General features: G+C 42.4%; 1 protein-coding gene across 2 annotated transcripts in view; it reads left to right on the top strand.

The window, feature by feature from the left end:
• Window positions 1–15,856, top strand: part of LOC106577483 (stromal interaction molecule 2) — a 105,546-nt gene that overhangs the window by 61,564 nt on the left and 28,126 nt on the right. For both annotated transcript variants that reach the window (XM_014155506.3, XM_014155505.3), the window contains exons 3-5: window positions 3,344–3,455; window positions 4,179–4,290; window positions 7,761–7,876. In XM_014155506.3, coding sequence (XP_014010981.1) covers window positions 3,344–3,455; window positions 4,179–4,290; window positions 7,761–7,876 — 340 coding nt within the window. The remainder of the gene's footprint in view (window positions 1–3,343; window positions 3,456–4,178; window positions 4,291–7,760; window positions 7,877–15,856) is intronic.

The following is a 15,856-nucleotide window of genomic DNA, read 5'->3' as shown; positions in this document are numbered from 1 at the left end:
GAGAACCACATTGAGCTATTCCTCCAAGATAACATTTATGGTTTATAACCACATTATTTAGCCTATCTCTAGCCTTTTTTATGGTTGATAGGCCTATAACTGGCCAATGCAAAGACGTATCTCCACATTTCTGTTTATTTTGTATGTGTGTGTCATATGTTGTGTTGGTGGTGATTATCACTATATGCAATTCCCCACTGCCTTACTGCATTCAATTAGTTTCATAGTTGCTACTATGACTATGCTTTGATCACTTGTAGAAGGCCTGTCTCTAATCGTTCATACCAGAACTGATTTTAGATCAGCTGTCTCTTGCAGCAATATACCTGTTTTAAAGTCATTCAAACCATATCTGCTCCATCTCTCTCTGCCTCTCTGCTCCATCTCTCTCTCTCTCTCTCTGCCTCTCTGCTCCATCTCACTCTCTCTCTCCTTCTGTCTCCCCCTCTCTCTCTCCCTGTGTGTGTGTATGTACAAAACCCCTAAAAAGGAAGAAAATAGTGAATGAATGTGTGTTGTGGAGCTTGCCCTGTGGGCTGAGCAGGGGCTCCGTACTGTATGGATGGGGGGGGGGGTTAGGACGATTCTAAGGGCCTGTGACTGAGAAAGTATTAGAATGTTAGGTAATTTTTTTTAAATATTAAATGATTAACCTATAACCATTAATATTTTATTTACAATGTACTAATAACACTAACGGTTTATTTTTCTTGTTTTTGGCAAAAAGTGAACATCCAGAGAGCCTCTGTATTCCCCCTCCCCCCTCTATTTCAATGAAATGGTTCGGTCCTGCCCCCTAACCAGGCGCGAATGGTACTTGCTAGCAGTGAAATGCGAGTGAGGAGTGCCGGTGGAGCATCGTGTCTCAGCTTCCTAAAGAAAAATCTGGCTTCCAAAAACGGAAAGAAAGAAAAGAATGACAGGAGAGAGAAAAGAAAGGGTGATAGTATGTTCCCAATTTTTCACAAAGGAAGGTGGGCGTAGTCCGTGAGTGGTGGAAATTAACCTGTTAGCCTAGTCCATAGTGAAATAGGCTACTTTTGCTCCCCTAACATTAGTTACTTATTATCTTCACAGAAAATTGAGTGTTTACATTTCGCTTCTCTTTTAGCCGACATTTAATCAATGCAGGCAAACTTTTAGCAAGCTATTCATACTAAATCAGTTGTCCCTGCCCCTGTCTGGTGCCAGGCCCAACAGATGCAGCTTCAGGCTCAGCAGCCCTATCCCCATAACCCTGAATCAGCCTTAATCCCAACTGAAGAAGGAGGTGAGCAGCATTGTGTTGAATGACATGTCAGTTGGCATAATTGCAGGTACTGCAATGCATTGAGGACAAGAATGTGATTCTCCAGTCAGGAAAAATCTCACTTGACACAGAGGCAGCCAATATCAGAGCCTTAAAGGAAGAGAGATGCAGGTTCTTAGAGATGGATGGGAGTCTCTCCTGTCTGAGGCAACAGGATGTTGCACCTCAATTTAACAAGGAACACAGCCGCCAGAGGAAAAGGAAGAGATCCCATGATGAGAACTCTCAAGAGGAGACAGTTCAGGACAGTGCAGCAGCGGTGTTTCGGAACACTGTGTTTTTTCCTGCTATGGACAACATCATAAGTGACTTGGACACTAGGTTCCACACCACTGCAAAAATTGTAGAATCATTTTCTGCTGTTCTGAAAGTTCGGCAGATGGGGATAAAGTCCCTTCTGTGTGCCGATCACTGATCATATTCCAGAGATCTTACACCTGAGTTTCAAAATGAACTAAGACACCTGAACACTGTATATGCTACCACTTTCCCCCCTAACTCGTCCCCTCTTGGTCTTCTGAATGCAAATTCTAAGATGCAGCTGCAAAGCATTTTTGGAGAAGTGTGCATTGCTTTATGTGTATTTTGCACACTGCCTGTGGCTGTTGCTGGTGGCGAGAGAGCTTCCAGTAAGCTAAAACTGATATATAAAAAAAAAAAAGGTCCACTATGTCTCAGGACAGGCTTTGCAGTCTTGCCATGCTGTCTATTGAAAGTCAGTTAGCTGGAAAGCTGGACTTCAAAGACTTGATCAGTGACTTTCTAGCAAGAAGGCTCGGCGCTGGGCTCTTGGTGAGTAAGGCTGAGCAATTGCCAGTGATAACTGTTAAATGGCATGGCTATGGATATTGGATCACTACACACATGATGCCCACAGGCTGAGAACAAGATATATCTCAAAGTAATGGCTGGATTGACCATAACATTTGTTGTGCACAATCAAGACCCCAAGAGGAAGAAACCTATTGATTTGGTGACCTCTTGACCTTTCCTCTAGTGCCACCATCGGGCCTTTTCATTTCCATTTTGTTTTCCATTTCCACTTTTCCAGCTGCTTATTTTCTAGTTGAATGTATACTTAGTCCAAAAATCTGCTGCTGATTTTATTATTTTGTTTGATATATCATTCTACAGATGATAATGTTACTTTATTTTAATTGAAGAGGTTAATGTATATTTAAATTATATTTATTTTAAGTTAACATTAATGAATAAGAGACATTTCCATTCAAGAATTTGACCATTAAAATTACATTTAGACTGTAAAAGATGGCCTTTAGCACATTTCTTATAGAGGGTATCAGTCTTGCATCAAATAGTGAATTCCACTGTATGCAGAATGTTGCATGCATGTCTGCACAGTGTTCTGGTCCCGTGTGGCTCAGTTGGTAGAGCATGGTGTTTGCAATGCCAGGGTTGTGGGTTCGATTCCCACGGGGGACCAGTACGGAAAAATAAAATGTATGAAATGTATGCATTCACTACTGTAAGTCGCTCTGGATAAGAGCGTCTGCTAAATGACTAAAATGTAAATGTTCTATTATCACAGCTCACACACACACAGCTCACTATCGTACAGTAAATATTGGACTACAAGAGAGTTGCAAGCCTGCAAAGGTAGAGTTATTTAAAGCTTTGAATGGGTCGATTGGGTTCTAGAGGTGTGTGGTTACAGCAATTGCGCAGGGTTGGTGTGGCCTGTGTTGGTGGGGCCCAATGTGATATCTTTTCATGGGGCCTAAAATCTCTGGCGGCGCCCCTGGGGCTGAGACTGGATCTCTGGGTCCAGACTTCTCAAACATCATTGTCACAACAACACCTGTAGCCTGACCATAGAAAGACAATGACTAGATCTCACATCACAGTGAAAGTCATGTCTGGTGTTGTTCAGGGTTCTCTGCAATGTCATAACTTCCATCCTGTATTTAGTTAATGTTAACTGCTTCAATTTGATTGAAGTCTATAACGATACAATGCTATATATACTGCATGGGATAACCAGTAATAATACCGAAATGTGTTTTCTTCTTGCAGTTTATTAGAGAAGATATGAAGCAACAGCAAACCAATAAACACAGTAACCTGCACAGAGAAGACCAACACATCACTGTAGAGGAGCTGTGGAAGGGATGGAAAACCTCTGAAGGTAGGAGATAGACGGAAGGGTGAGAAAGAGGAAGGGGGAAGGGAGAGAGCAAGAAATGGAGGGAAGTACTGTAGGGATTAGGATACTGGAGGGAGGGAGGGTAGAGAAATGGTAAATGGAAGGACATTGTGTGACTTACATTTTCTCCCTGTCTCTCAATTCAATTTGCTTTATTGGCATGACTTAACAATGTACATATTGCCAAAGCGTACTTGAGATTTACAATATCAACATACAGTGCCAATCAAAAGTTTGGACTCACCTACTCATTCAATGGTTTTTCTTTATTTTGACTAATTTCTACATTGCAGATGAAAAACAAATCTTCAGTATTATTCTACAATGTAGAAAATAGTTAAAATAAAGAAAAACCCTGGATGAGTGTGTCCAAACTTTGACTGGTACTGTAATTAAAATAATAATTAATGTTGTCAAAGGGACAACAGTAACAACAATAACCAAGGGTCAAAATAACCATACATTGAACAATAACAATGGCATAGAGCACGTGTGCAGGTTGGTATGGAAGGCAGAAATATAGTGCCTTGCCAACCGACAGCTCTCTGCGTCCTCCCCCAACAGGACGGGTAGCCTATTCTCATCAGAGAGGTCTCTGAAACTTTGAATAAGGGTTTCAAATTTGGGGAAATGACACTCTCTCGAATTGTTTTATATTTTTGACATTTTGTCAGGAAATTCATCTCGCTCTCGCTTTCTCTGTAGTTCACAACTGGACGACGGATGACATAGTCCAGTGGCTTAAGGAGTCGGTGGAGCTGCCTCAGTATGAGAGGAACTTCAGAGACTTCCGGTTCAACGGAAACACTCTGCCTCGGTGAGTACATTATCACACTACATCTCAGTTTACCCTCCAAATTGAGTTGTGGGTCGAGGACAACACTAACATTTTACCAAGGCAGAGACAAGTGGCCCAGATTGAGACGCATGGGTACAGCAGTGAACGCATCAATTCAGGCTACCTATTCTATTGAGCCATTTACTTTATGTTCATATTCTTATATTTTCTTATTTCTTATTGTTGTTGCGTTGTCGAGAAGGAACCTGCAGGTAAGCATTTAGTTGGCCGATGTATACCATGTGTATCCCTTACATAATAATAAAACGTGAAACGTGTACAGTAGTGGGCCTAACACTTTTAGCCTTTAACAGATGTCTCTTTAGGTTAATCAAATTGTGGGTGTACTGTTATTTTGTGAGTGTACAAATGTGAGTGGGTAGCCAACAGGATAGCCTTTTCAAAGTGATTTTTTTGACAATCTGTTGAAAACATCGACTGGTTGTGTTTATGTCACATGAAAAGGTAATACATGATAAAAGTTATATGACAAATATTTACTATGTTTACTAGGCCCATGGAGATCATACTAAATTAAATGGAATTCTATGATTAGAACCACAAAAAAAATGGTGTGCACAATGCTACTCAGACCAATGCTGCGCACTGCTGGATATGTGAGGTAGTGCAGGTGGAATGGGAAAGAAACTACCAAACGTGACAGACACACACATACGCACAAAGGCACGCTCAAACACACGCACACCCACACGTACCCACTTCGACTGACACAAAATCTCCCTACCCATGTAGTTACATTAGTGCAATTTGGTGTACTTACACCCCAGTTTTTATCATGACCCCGAAATCAGCAGGCAATTATGTTATATCAAGGTGTCACCTATTGACTTTAACTTGAAACCACCTGTTTAGATGTCATCAATACGAGTTAGAGCGGTTATATTAGAAGCTCTGTAGGATTGTGATTCACTGATAGCCGGACATACACTACCGTTCAAAAGTTTGGGGTCACTTAGAAATGTCCTTGTTTTCCATGAAAACATACATGAAATGAGTTGCAAAAGGAAATATAGTCAAGATGTTGACAAGGTTATAAATAATTATTTTTAATTGTGTCCTTCAAACTTTGCTTTCGTCAAAGAATCCTCCATTTGCAGCAATTACAGCCTTGCAGACCTTTTGGTATTCTAGTTGTCAATTTGTTGAGGTAATCTGAAGAGATTTCACCCCATTCTTCCTGAAGCACCTCCCACAAGTTGGATTGGCTTGATGGGCACTTCTTACGTACCATACGTTCAAGCTGCTCCCACAACAGCTCAATAGGGTTGAGATCCGGTGACTGCTAGCCACTTCATTATAGACAGAATACCAGCTGACTGCTTCTTCCCTAAATAGTTATTGCATAGTTTGGAGCTGTGCTTTGGGTCATTGTCCTGTTGTAGGAGGAAATTAGCTCCAATTAAGCACCGTCCACAGGGGATGACATGGTTTTGCAAAATGGAGTGATAGCCTTCCTTCTTCAAGATCCCTTTTACCCTGTACAAATCTCCCACTTTACCGCCACCAAAGCTCGTCCAGACCATCACATTGCCTCCACCATGCTTGACAGATGGCGTCAAGCACTCCTCCAGCTTTTAAAAAAAAAAATCTGTTTCTCACGAATGTTCTTCTTTGTGATCCGAACACCTCAAACTTAGATTTGTCTGTCCATAACTTTTTTCCAATCTTCCTCTGTCCAGTGTCTGTGTTTTGTTGCCCATATTACTCTTTTAGTTTTATTGGCCAGTCTGAGATGGGGCTTTTTCTTTGCAACTCTGCCTAGAAGGCCAGCATCCCGGAGTCGCCTCTTCACTGTTGACGTTGAGAGTGGTGTTTTGCAGGTACTATTTAATGTAGCTGCCAGTTGAGGACTTGTGAGGCGTCTGTTTCTCAAACTAGACACTAATGTACTTGTCCTCTTGCTGAGTTGTGCACCGGGGCCTCCCACTCCTCTTTCCATTCTGGTTAGAGCCAGTTTGTGCTGTTCTGTGAAGGGAGTAGTACACAGTGTTGTGCGAGATCTTCAGTTTCTTGGCAATTTCTTCCATGGAATAGCCTTCATTTCTCAGAACAAGAATAGACTGACGAGTTTCAGAAGAAAGTTCTTTGTTTCTGGCCATTTTGAGCCTGTAATCGAACCCACAAAATGCTGATGCTCCAGATACTCAACTAGTCTAAAGAAGGCCAGTTTTATTGCTTCTTTAATCAGGACAACAGTTTTCAGCTGTGCTAACATAATTGCAAAAGGGGTTTCTAATGATCAATTAGCCATTTAAAATGAGAAACTTGGATTAGCTAACACAACGCGTGCCATTGGAACACAGGGGTTGCTGATAATGGGTCTCTGTACGCCTATGTAGCTATTCCATTAAAAAATCAGGCTTTTCCAGCTACAAAACTCATTTACAACATTAACAATGTCTACACTGTATTTCTGATCAATTTGATGTTATTTTAATGGACAAAAACATTTCTTTCAAAAACAACACTTTTCTTTCAAAAACAAGGACATTTCTAAGTGACCCCAAACTTTTGAATGGTAGTGTATGTGTGGAATGAGTACATGGAAAGAATAGAGTGGGAAGGGGGATAGAGGAGGGTGGAAGGGAGTTGAGGGGGATGGCGGGATCTCTAGGGTGTCAGGGGTTTTGTGTTTCCCCCCTTACCCACGGGTGCTGACTCATGAAACGATGTCACAGCAGTGGATCAGGTGTCGCTGGCTGCCATGTTGTCTGATCCAGTTTAAGATGGTGGTGGTGGTGGTGACACGAGTACACAGGCACAGTCAGACACACACACACACACAACATACCCACTTCAACTGACACAAAATCTCCCTACCCATGTAGTCACATTAGTGCAATTTAGTGTACTTACACCCCAGTTTTTATCATGACCCTGAAGTCAGCAGGAGATTTTGTTATATAAGGTGTCACCTATTGACTTTAACTTGAAACCACCTGTTTAGATGTCATCAATAAGAGTTAGAGCGGTTATATTAGAAGCTCTGTAGGATTGAGATTTACTGCTAGTGGGACGTATGTATAGAATGAGTACATGGAAAGAATAGAGTGGGAGGGGGATAGAGGAGGGTGGAAGGGAGTTGAGGGGGATGGTGGGGGGTGTATAGGGGGGTCAGGGGTGTTGTGTTCCCCCCCCACCTGTACCCGTGGGCACTGACTCATGAAACGATGTCACAGCAGTGGATCAGGTGTCGCTGACTGCCATGTTGTCTGATCCAGTTTAAGGTGGTGGTGGTGGTGGCACGAGTACACAGGCACGTTCAGACACACCAACGCCCATTTAACACATGAGACAAGATACAGAAACACACACGTTTGCTTACTTGGCCATGTATGCATGGTTGAACAAGTTCTCAAACAAAGAGTATAGTTATTGTGAAAACATTCCCAACTCTCATCAATCCATTCTTTCTCTCTCTATTTCAGATTAGCGGCAAACGAACCGTCGTTTATGTCTGGTCAGCTAAAGATATTAGACCAGCGGCACAAACAGAAACTAAATCTAAAAGCACTAGATGCTGTGCTCTTCGGCCCTCCCTTACGTAAGTATTTGTATTTATTATGGATCCCCATTGGCTACTGCCAAAGCAGCAGCTACTCTTCCTGGGGTCCAGCAAAATTAAGGCAGTTTATACAATTTTAAAACATTACAATACATTCACAGATTTCACAACACACTGTGTGCCCTCAGGCCCCTACTCCACCACTACCACATATATACAGTACTAAATCCGTGTATGTATAGTGTGTGTGTGTGTGTGTGTGTGTGTGTGTGTGTGTGTGTGTGTGTGTGTGTGTGTGTGCTGTGCCAATGTTTTTGTTGCTTCACAGTCCCCGCTGTTCTATAAGGTGTTTTTTAATCAGTTTTTTAAAATCAAATTTTACTGCTTGAGATGTTATAATGTTATAACCATGTATTGCTACCACTGTATCATCAAAGGTATTATCTAAGTGAGTTTCAGAGATAGTCAGAATAATGATGTCATCTGTTACAAGCAAGTTATTGACTTCATGGACCTTGTTTCTTAGGCTACATATGTTAATATGGGCTATTTTTAGCACTTTTCTCGGTTGCTTGATTGTTTTTAATGCTTTATTGGGAAGCTTATCAGAGGTAGACTTACTCGTGTTATTTACATTGGAGCTGATAGTGCAGGGTGAGCTGCATAAAGTGGTCTTCCTACTTTTGAACACTGCCTCCATGCTAACAGTGCAACTCTGGTTTATAGGCTCATGATTACTGCTTACAATAGCTGTAGGATAAACAGATGTATTCGGTGCAATTAGGGGTACATAAATTAAATGACTTACGTTGTGTTTGCCACTGCCCCTAAGATCATGCACATTTGATGCAGCATTATGATGACTCATTGTCACAATGGTAGGGATTAACTGAGCTGGTCTTGGATCATTTACCAGTCATTGTTTCAACGCAGCCTTGCAATGCATGGACAGAGTCCAGGAGCCAAGAGGATTTGGATGGATTCCGTCATTCCTGTGGAGTATCTTCTGTTTCCAGAAGGTGTCAAAGTTGTCAATAAAAGTGACTCCAGCAGAGCTACAGTAGTCTTTTAGCCAGATGTATAATGCCAGCAGTCTGCTGAATCTTTCACACCCGCGCACTAACGATGGTACTGGACCTGAAATTATTGACCGTTTTTTTTGTGTGTCTTTTTTATGCTAAAATCAGTTATTTTAAAATCAATTTTCAAATGTTCCGAGCTGGCCCTCCTGATGTCGTTTGACCCCACATGGACTACGACAGTGTCAGCTCCCGGCATCTGTGGTAGAACAGTCGGAAGCAGCCTTGTTATGTCCTGTGCTCCTGGGTAGCACAGGGATTTTGCCTTGGCTCCCGAGATGTTTCTTACCATAGAGCTGCCTACGATGACAGCTGGTGATGTTGAATGTGCCGGTCTTTCAGGCAGCCTCGCGGTCTGGTGAGCTCCGATGAGCTGAACCCGAGGTAGAAGCCACCGGAGAGAGAGACAGAGCCAAGGACGAAGACACAGGTTCCTCCGGATCCGATCTTGATTGGGAAGCCACCACGGACGAAGGCGCCGGAACCTCTGGATCCAGGGCAGCAAAGCTGTTTCTGGTCTGTGTCAGGTTTCAACAGGGCTCAACATCTCGGCAAAACTTCCACCACACCAGAGCGGCGTCCGGGTACTGGGGTGAAAGAAAAAGGAAAAAGTAGTTGGGCGTGGGTTCCCCAGTAGGTTAGCTACTTGCTTGCTAAGAGTAGCTACTTCACTCCTGTAGTCCTCCGCAAGCAAGCAGTTGCTAAATTGAAAGTCAACACGGTCCACATTGTCCCGGAACAAAGCAAAGTAAACGCAGCTCCTGCAACGTTGGAAACGTTCATTAGCGGCCTCCATTTGAGAACGCCAAGCCAGCTAGGCTAGCTGGGCTTTCTCTCCCCCTATACGGAATCTGGCAGGAACCCGGGACAGATAGCAGCGCTCACAGCAATTTAGCCTAACAGAGCAGCAGGATTCAAAATAAAAGTATATAAAAACACTGTCAGCTTTTAAACCGAGGTCTTTAGTTCAGGTTTCAGCGTTCAACAACAACAAACATACGTCGCGCTCTGAAGTATGTGTGACTGTTTGGTGCCAGTATTTATGAAAAAGTGAATTATTTCCAAAGCGCTATATCCACCAATTTTCACATTTGTTTTTTCATCGGAAATGATTGCTTATGGGTACCTTCATGTGTGTGTAAAATATACTGCTAAAAAAATAAAGGGAACACTTAAACAACACAATATAACTCCAAGTCAATCACACTTCTGTGAAATAAAATTGTCCACTTAGGAAGCAACACTGATTGACAATAAACTTCACATGCTGTTGTGCAAATGGAATAGACAACAGGTGGAAATTATAGGCAATTAGCAAGTCACCCCCAATAAAGGAGTGGTTCTGCAGGTGGGGACCACAGACCACTTCTCAGTTCCTATGCTTCCTGGCTGATGTTTTGGTCACTTTTGAATGCTGGCGGTGCTTTCACTCTAGTGGTAGCATGAGACGGAGTCTACAACCCACACAAGTGGCTCAGGTAGTGCAGCTCATCCAGGATGGCACATCAATGCGAGCTGTGGCAAGAAGGTTTGCTGTGTCTGTCAGCGTAGTGTCCAGAGCATTGAGGCGCTACCAGGAGACAGGCCAGTACATCAGGAGACGTGGAGGAGGCCGTAGGAGGGCAACAACCCAGCAGCAGGACCGCTACCTCCGCCTTTGTGCAAGGAGGAGCAGGGGAAGCACTGCCAGAGCCCTGCAAAATGACCTCCAGCAGGCCACAAATGTGCATGTGTCTGCTCAAACGGTCAGAAACAGACTCCATGAGGGTGGTATGAGGGCCCGACTTCCACAGGTGGGGGTTGTGCTTACAGCCCAACACCGTGCAGGACGTTTGGCATTTGCCAGAGAACACCAAGATTGGCAAATTCGCCACTGGCGCCCTGTGCTCTTCACAGATGAAAGCAGGTTCACACTGAGCACGTGACAGATGTGACAGAGTCTGGAGACGCCGTGGAGAATGTTCTGCTGCCTGCAACATCCTCCAGCATGACCGGTTTAGCGGTGGGTCAGTCATGGTGTGGGGTGGCATTTCTTTGGGGGGCCGCACAGCCCTCCATGTGCTCGCCAGAGGTAGCCTGACTGCCATTAGGTACCGAGATGAGATCCTCAGACCCCTTGTGAGACCATATGCTGGTGCGGTTGGCCCTGGGTTCCTCCTAATGCAAGACAATGCTAGACCTCATGTGGCTGGAGTGTGTCAGCAGTTCCTGCAAGAGGAAGGCATTGATGCTATGGACTGGCCTGTCCGTTCCCCAGACCTGAATCCAATTGAGCACATCTGGGACATCATGTCTCGCTCCATCCACCAACGCCACGTTGCACCACAGACTGTCCAGTAGTTGGCGGATGCTTTAGTCCAGGTCTGGGAGGAGATCCCTCAGGAGACCATCCGCCACCTCATCAGGAGCATGCCCAGGCGTTGTAGGGAGGTCATACAGGCACGTGGAGGCCACACACACTACTGAGCCTCATTTTGACTTGTTTTAAGGACATTACATCAAAGTTGGATCAGCCTGTAGTGTGGTTTTCCACTTTAATTTTGAGTGTGACTCCAAATCCAGACCTCCATGATGATAAATTGGATTTCCATTGATTATTTTTGTGTGATTTTTGTTGTCAGCACATTCAACTATGTAAAGAAAAAAGTTTTTCATAAGATTATTTCTTTCATTCAGATCTAGGATGTGTTGTTTAAGTGTTCCCTTTATTTTTTGAGCAGTATATATATGTGTATATGTATGTATGTATGTATGTATGTATGTATGTATGTATGTATGTATATATATATGTGTGTGTGTGCGCACGCACACACACACACACACACACAGTTGAAGTCGGAAGTTAACATGCACTTAGGTTGGGGTCATTAACTTGTTTTAGAACCACTCCATAAATGTCTTGTTAACCAGCTATAGTTTTGGCACGTTGGTTAGGACATCTACTTTGTGCATGACACAATGACTTTTTCCAACAATTGTTTACAGACAGATTATTTCACTTATAATTCACTGTATCACAATTCCAGTGGGTCAGAAGTTTACATACACTAAGTTGACTATGCCTTTAAACAGCTTCCAGAAAATGTCATGGCTTTGGAAGCTTCTGATAGGCTAATTGACATAATTTGAGTCAATTGGAGGTGTACCTGTGGAGGTATTTCAAGGCCTACCTTCAAACTCAGTGCCTCTTTGCTTGACATCATGGAAAAATCAAAAGAAATCAGCCAAGACCTCAGAAAACAAATTGACCTCCACAAGTCTGGTTGATCCTTGGGAGCAATTTCCAAATGCCTGAAGGTACTAGAGGTCGACCGATTAATCGGAATGGCCGATTAATTGGGGCCGATTTCAAGTTTTCATAACAATCGGTAATCGGTATTTTTGGCCACCGATTTGCCTATTTTTATTTTTTTAAACCTTTATTTAACTAGGCAAGTCAGTTAAACAACACATTCTTATTTTCAATGAAATCCTAGGAACGGTGGGTTAACTGCCTTGTTCAGGGGCAGAACGACAGATTTTTACCTTGTCAGCTTGGGGATGCAACCTTACGTTAATTAGCCCAACGCTCTAACCACCTGCTTTACGTTGCCAAGGTAAGTTGCTAGCTAGCATTAAACTTATCTTATAAAAAAACAATCAATCAATCATAAACACTAGTTAACTACACATGGTTGATGATATTACTAGTTTATCTAGCCTGTCCTGCTTCGCATATAATCGATGTGGTGTGCATTCACGAAAAAGGACTGTCTTTGCTCCGACATGTACCTAACCATAAACATCAATGTCTTTCTTAAAATCAATACACAAGTATATATTTTTAAACCTGCATATTTAGTTAATATTGCCTGCTAAAATTAATTTATTTTAACTAGGGAAAATGTGTCACTTCTCTTGCAAACAGAGTCAGGCTATATGCAGCAGTTTGGGCCGCCTGGCTTGTTGCGAACTGTGAAGACTATTTCTTCCTAACAAAGACAGCAGACTTTGCCAAACGGGGATGATTTAACAAAAGCGCATTGGCGAAAAAAAGCACAATCGTTGCACGACTGTACCTAACCATAAACATCAATGCCTTTCTTAAAATCAATACACAGAAGTATATATTTTTAAACCTGCATATTTAGCTAAAATAAATCCAGGTTAGCAGGCAATATTAACCAGGTGAAATTGTGTCAGTTCTCTTGCGTTCGTTGCACGCAGAATCAGGGTATACAGAATCTGGCTCGTTGCGAACTAATTTGCCAGAATTTTACGGAACTATGAAATAACATTGTAGGTTGTGCGATGTAACAGGAATATTTAGACTTATGGATGCCACCCGTTAGATAAAATACGGAACGGTTCCGTATGTCACTGAAAGAATAATGTTTTCGAGATGATAGTTTCCAGATTTGACCATATTAATGACCTAAGGTTTATTATATTATAGTTAAGTCTATGATTTGATATTTGATAGAGCAGTCTGACTGAGCGGCGGTAGGCAGCAACAGGCTCGTAATAGTCAAAGGTATATGGTTTAGAGAGAAATAGTCGACGCGTCATAATTCCTGTAATAACTTGCGGCTGAACTTGAAAGGGGTTCCTTCGTTATTTTACCGTTCATGTCTTCCATAGAGAATGCCTTGATCTACTTCAAATAAGGTCTGTGTTTTGTGCTTAAACCGCCTCAGCGTTTTGATACCTGTATAAATCTCACTAGGTAACGTTTGTCAACATATTTTCATAAATCCACTCTACAAAAAAATATCTTCGCTTATATTGATCAGAGTTATATCCTATGGATATCTACACAGTTATAAAATTGGCAAGGTGGTGTAAGCCTAAACCAAACACAGACCTTATTTTAAGTTAATCTAAAAATATCTTATGGAATAAATGAAGGAACCGCTTTTCAGATTTTGCTAGAAGGTGTCATGGGAATTATGACTCGCACTTTGGTAGTCAATTCTTATCATGCCCATTATTAAAATAGGATTTCCTGCATATAGGAATTACAGTTTTTGTTTTCAGCGTTCATCACAGGTAACTTAAACTCAATTTTTATTATTCAAACATTTGAGAGTATTTGTCTCCTAAGCAGACTCTTCAGTATCGTTGTCACTTCAGAGCTCTGTGTGTGTGTGTGTGTGTGTGTGTGTGTGTGTGTGTGTGTGTGTGTGTGTGTGTGTGTGTGTGTGTGTGTGTGTGTGTGTGTGTGTGTGTGTGTGTGTGTGTGTATTTATACATGCATATAAAAAAATATCGGAATAATAATCGGCCGATTAATCGTCAGCGGCTTTTCGGCCCTCCAATAATCGGTATCGGCGTTGAAAAATCATAATCGGTCGACCTCTAGAAGGTACCACGTTCATCTGTACAAACAATAGTACGCAAGTATAAGCACCATGGGACCACGCAGCCGCCATACCGCTCAGGAAGGAGACGCGCTCTGTCACCTAGAGATGAACGTACTTTGGTGCAAAAAGTGCAAATCAATCCCAGAACTACAGCAAAGGACCTTGTGAAGATGCTGGAAGAAACAGGTACAAAAGTATCTATTTCACAGTAACATGAGTCCTATATTGACATAACCTGAAAGGCCGCTCAGCAAGGAAGAAGCCACTGCTAAAAAAACGCCATAAAAAGCCAGACTACGGTTTGCAACTGCGCATGGGGACAAAGATAGTACTTTTTGGAGAAATGTCCTCTGGTCTGACGAAACAAAAATAGAACTGTTTGGCCATAATGACTATAGTTATGTTAGGAGGAAAAAGTGGGAGGCTGGCAGGCCGAAGAACACCATCCCAACCGTGAGGCACGGGGGACGCAGCATCATGTTGTGGGGGTGCTTTGCTGCAGGAGGGACTGGTGCACTTCACAAAATAAATGGTATCATGAGGAAGGGAAGTTATATGGATATATTGAAGCAACATCTCAAGACATCAGTCAGGGAGTTAAAGCTTGGCTGCAAATGGGTCTTCCATATGGACAATGACCCCAAGTATACTTCCAAAGTTGTGGCAAAATGGCTTAAAGACAACAAAGTCAAGGTATTGGAGTGGCCATCACAAAGCCCTGACCTCAATCCTATAGAAAATGTGTGGGCAGAACTGAAAAAGCGTGTGTGAGCAAGGAGGCCTACAAACCTGACTCAGTTACACCAGCTCTGTCAGGAGGAATGGGCCAAAATTCACCTAACTTATTGTGGGAGCTTGTGGAAGGCTACCTGAAACATTTGACCCTAGTTAAACATTTTAAAGGCAATGCTACCAAATACTAATTGAGTGTATGTAAAGTTCTGACCCACTGGGAATGTGATGAAAGAAATAAAAGCTGAAATAAATCATTCTCTCTACTGTTCATTCTTAAAATAAAGTGGTGATCCTAACTGACCTAAGACAGAATTTTTACAAGGATTAAATGTCAGGAATTGTAAAAATGAGTTTAAATGTATTTGGCTATGGTGTATGTAAACTTCCGACTTCAAGTGTGTGTGCGTAATTATGTGTATGTTAATCTCAGCAAAAAAAGAAATGTCCCTTTTTCAGGACCCTGTCTTTCAAAGATAAATCTTAAAAAGCCAAATAACTTCACAGATCTTCATTGTATAGGGTTTAACATTGTTTCCCAAGCCTGTTCAATGAAGCATAAACAATTAATGAACATGCACCTGTAGAACGGTCGTTAAGACAGTAACAGCTTATAGGCTGTAACAGCTTGTAGGCAATTAAGGTCACAGTTATGAAAACTTAGGACACTAAAGTGGCCTTTCTACTGACTGAAAAACACCGAAAGAAAGATGCCCAGGGTCCCTGCTCTTCTGTGTGAATGTGCCTTAGGCATGCTACAAGGAGAAATGAGGACTGCAGATGTGGCCAGGGCAATAGATTGCAATGTCCGTACTGTGAGACGCCTAAGACAGCGCTACAGGGAGACAGGACGTACAGCTGATCGT

The sequence above is a fragment of the Salmo salar genome, chromosome 18 (assembly GCF_965601325.2).
Source record: "Salmo salar chromosome 18, fSalSal1, whole genome shotgun sequence".
NCBI classification, from domain to species: Eukaryota; Metazoa; Chordata; class Actinopteri; order Salmoniformes; family Salmonidae; genus Salmo; species Salmo salar.
The sequence above is the reverse complement of the archived record's forward strand: the minus strand, read 5'-3'. Positions and strand labels throughout refer to the sequence as shown.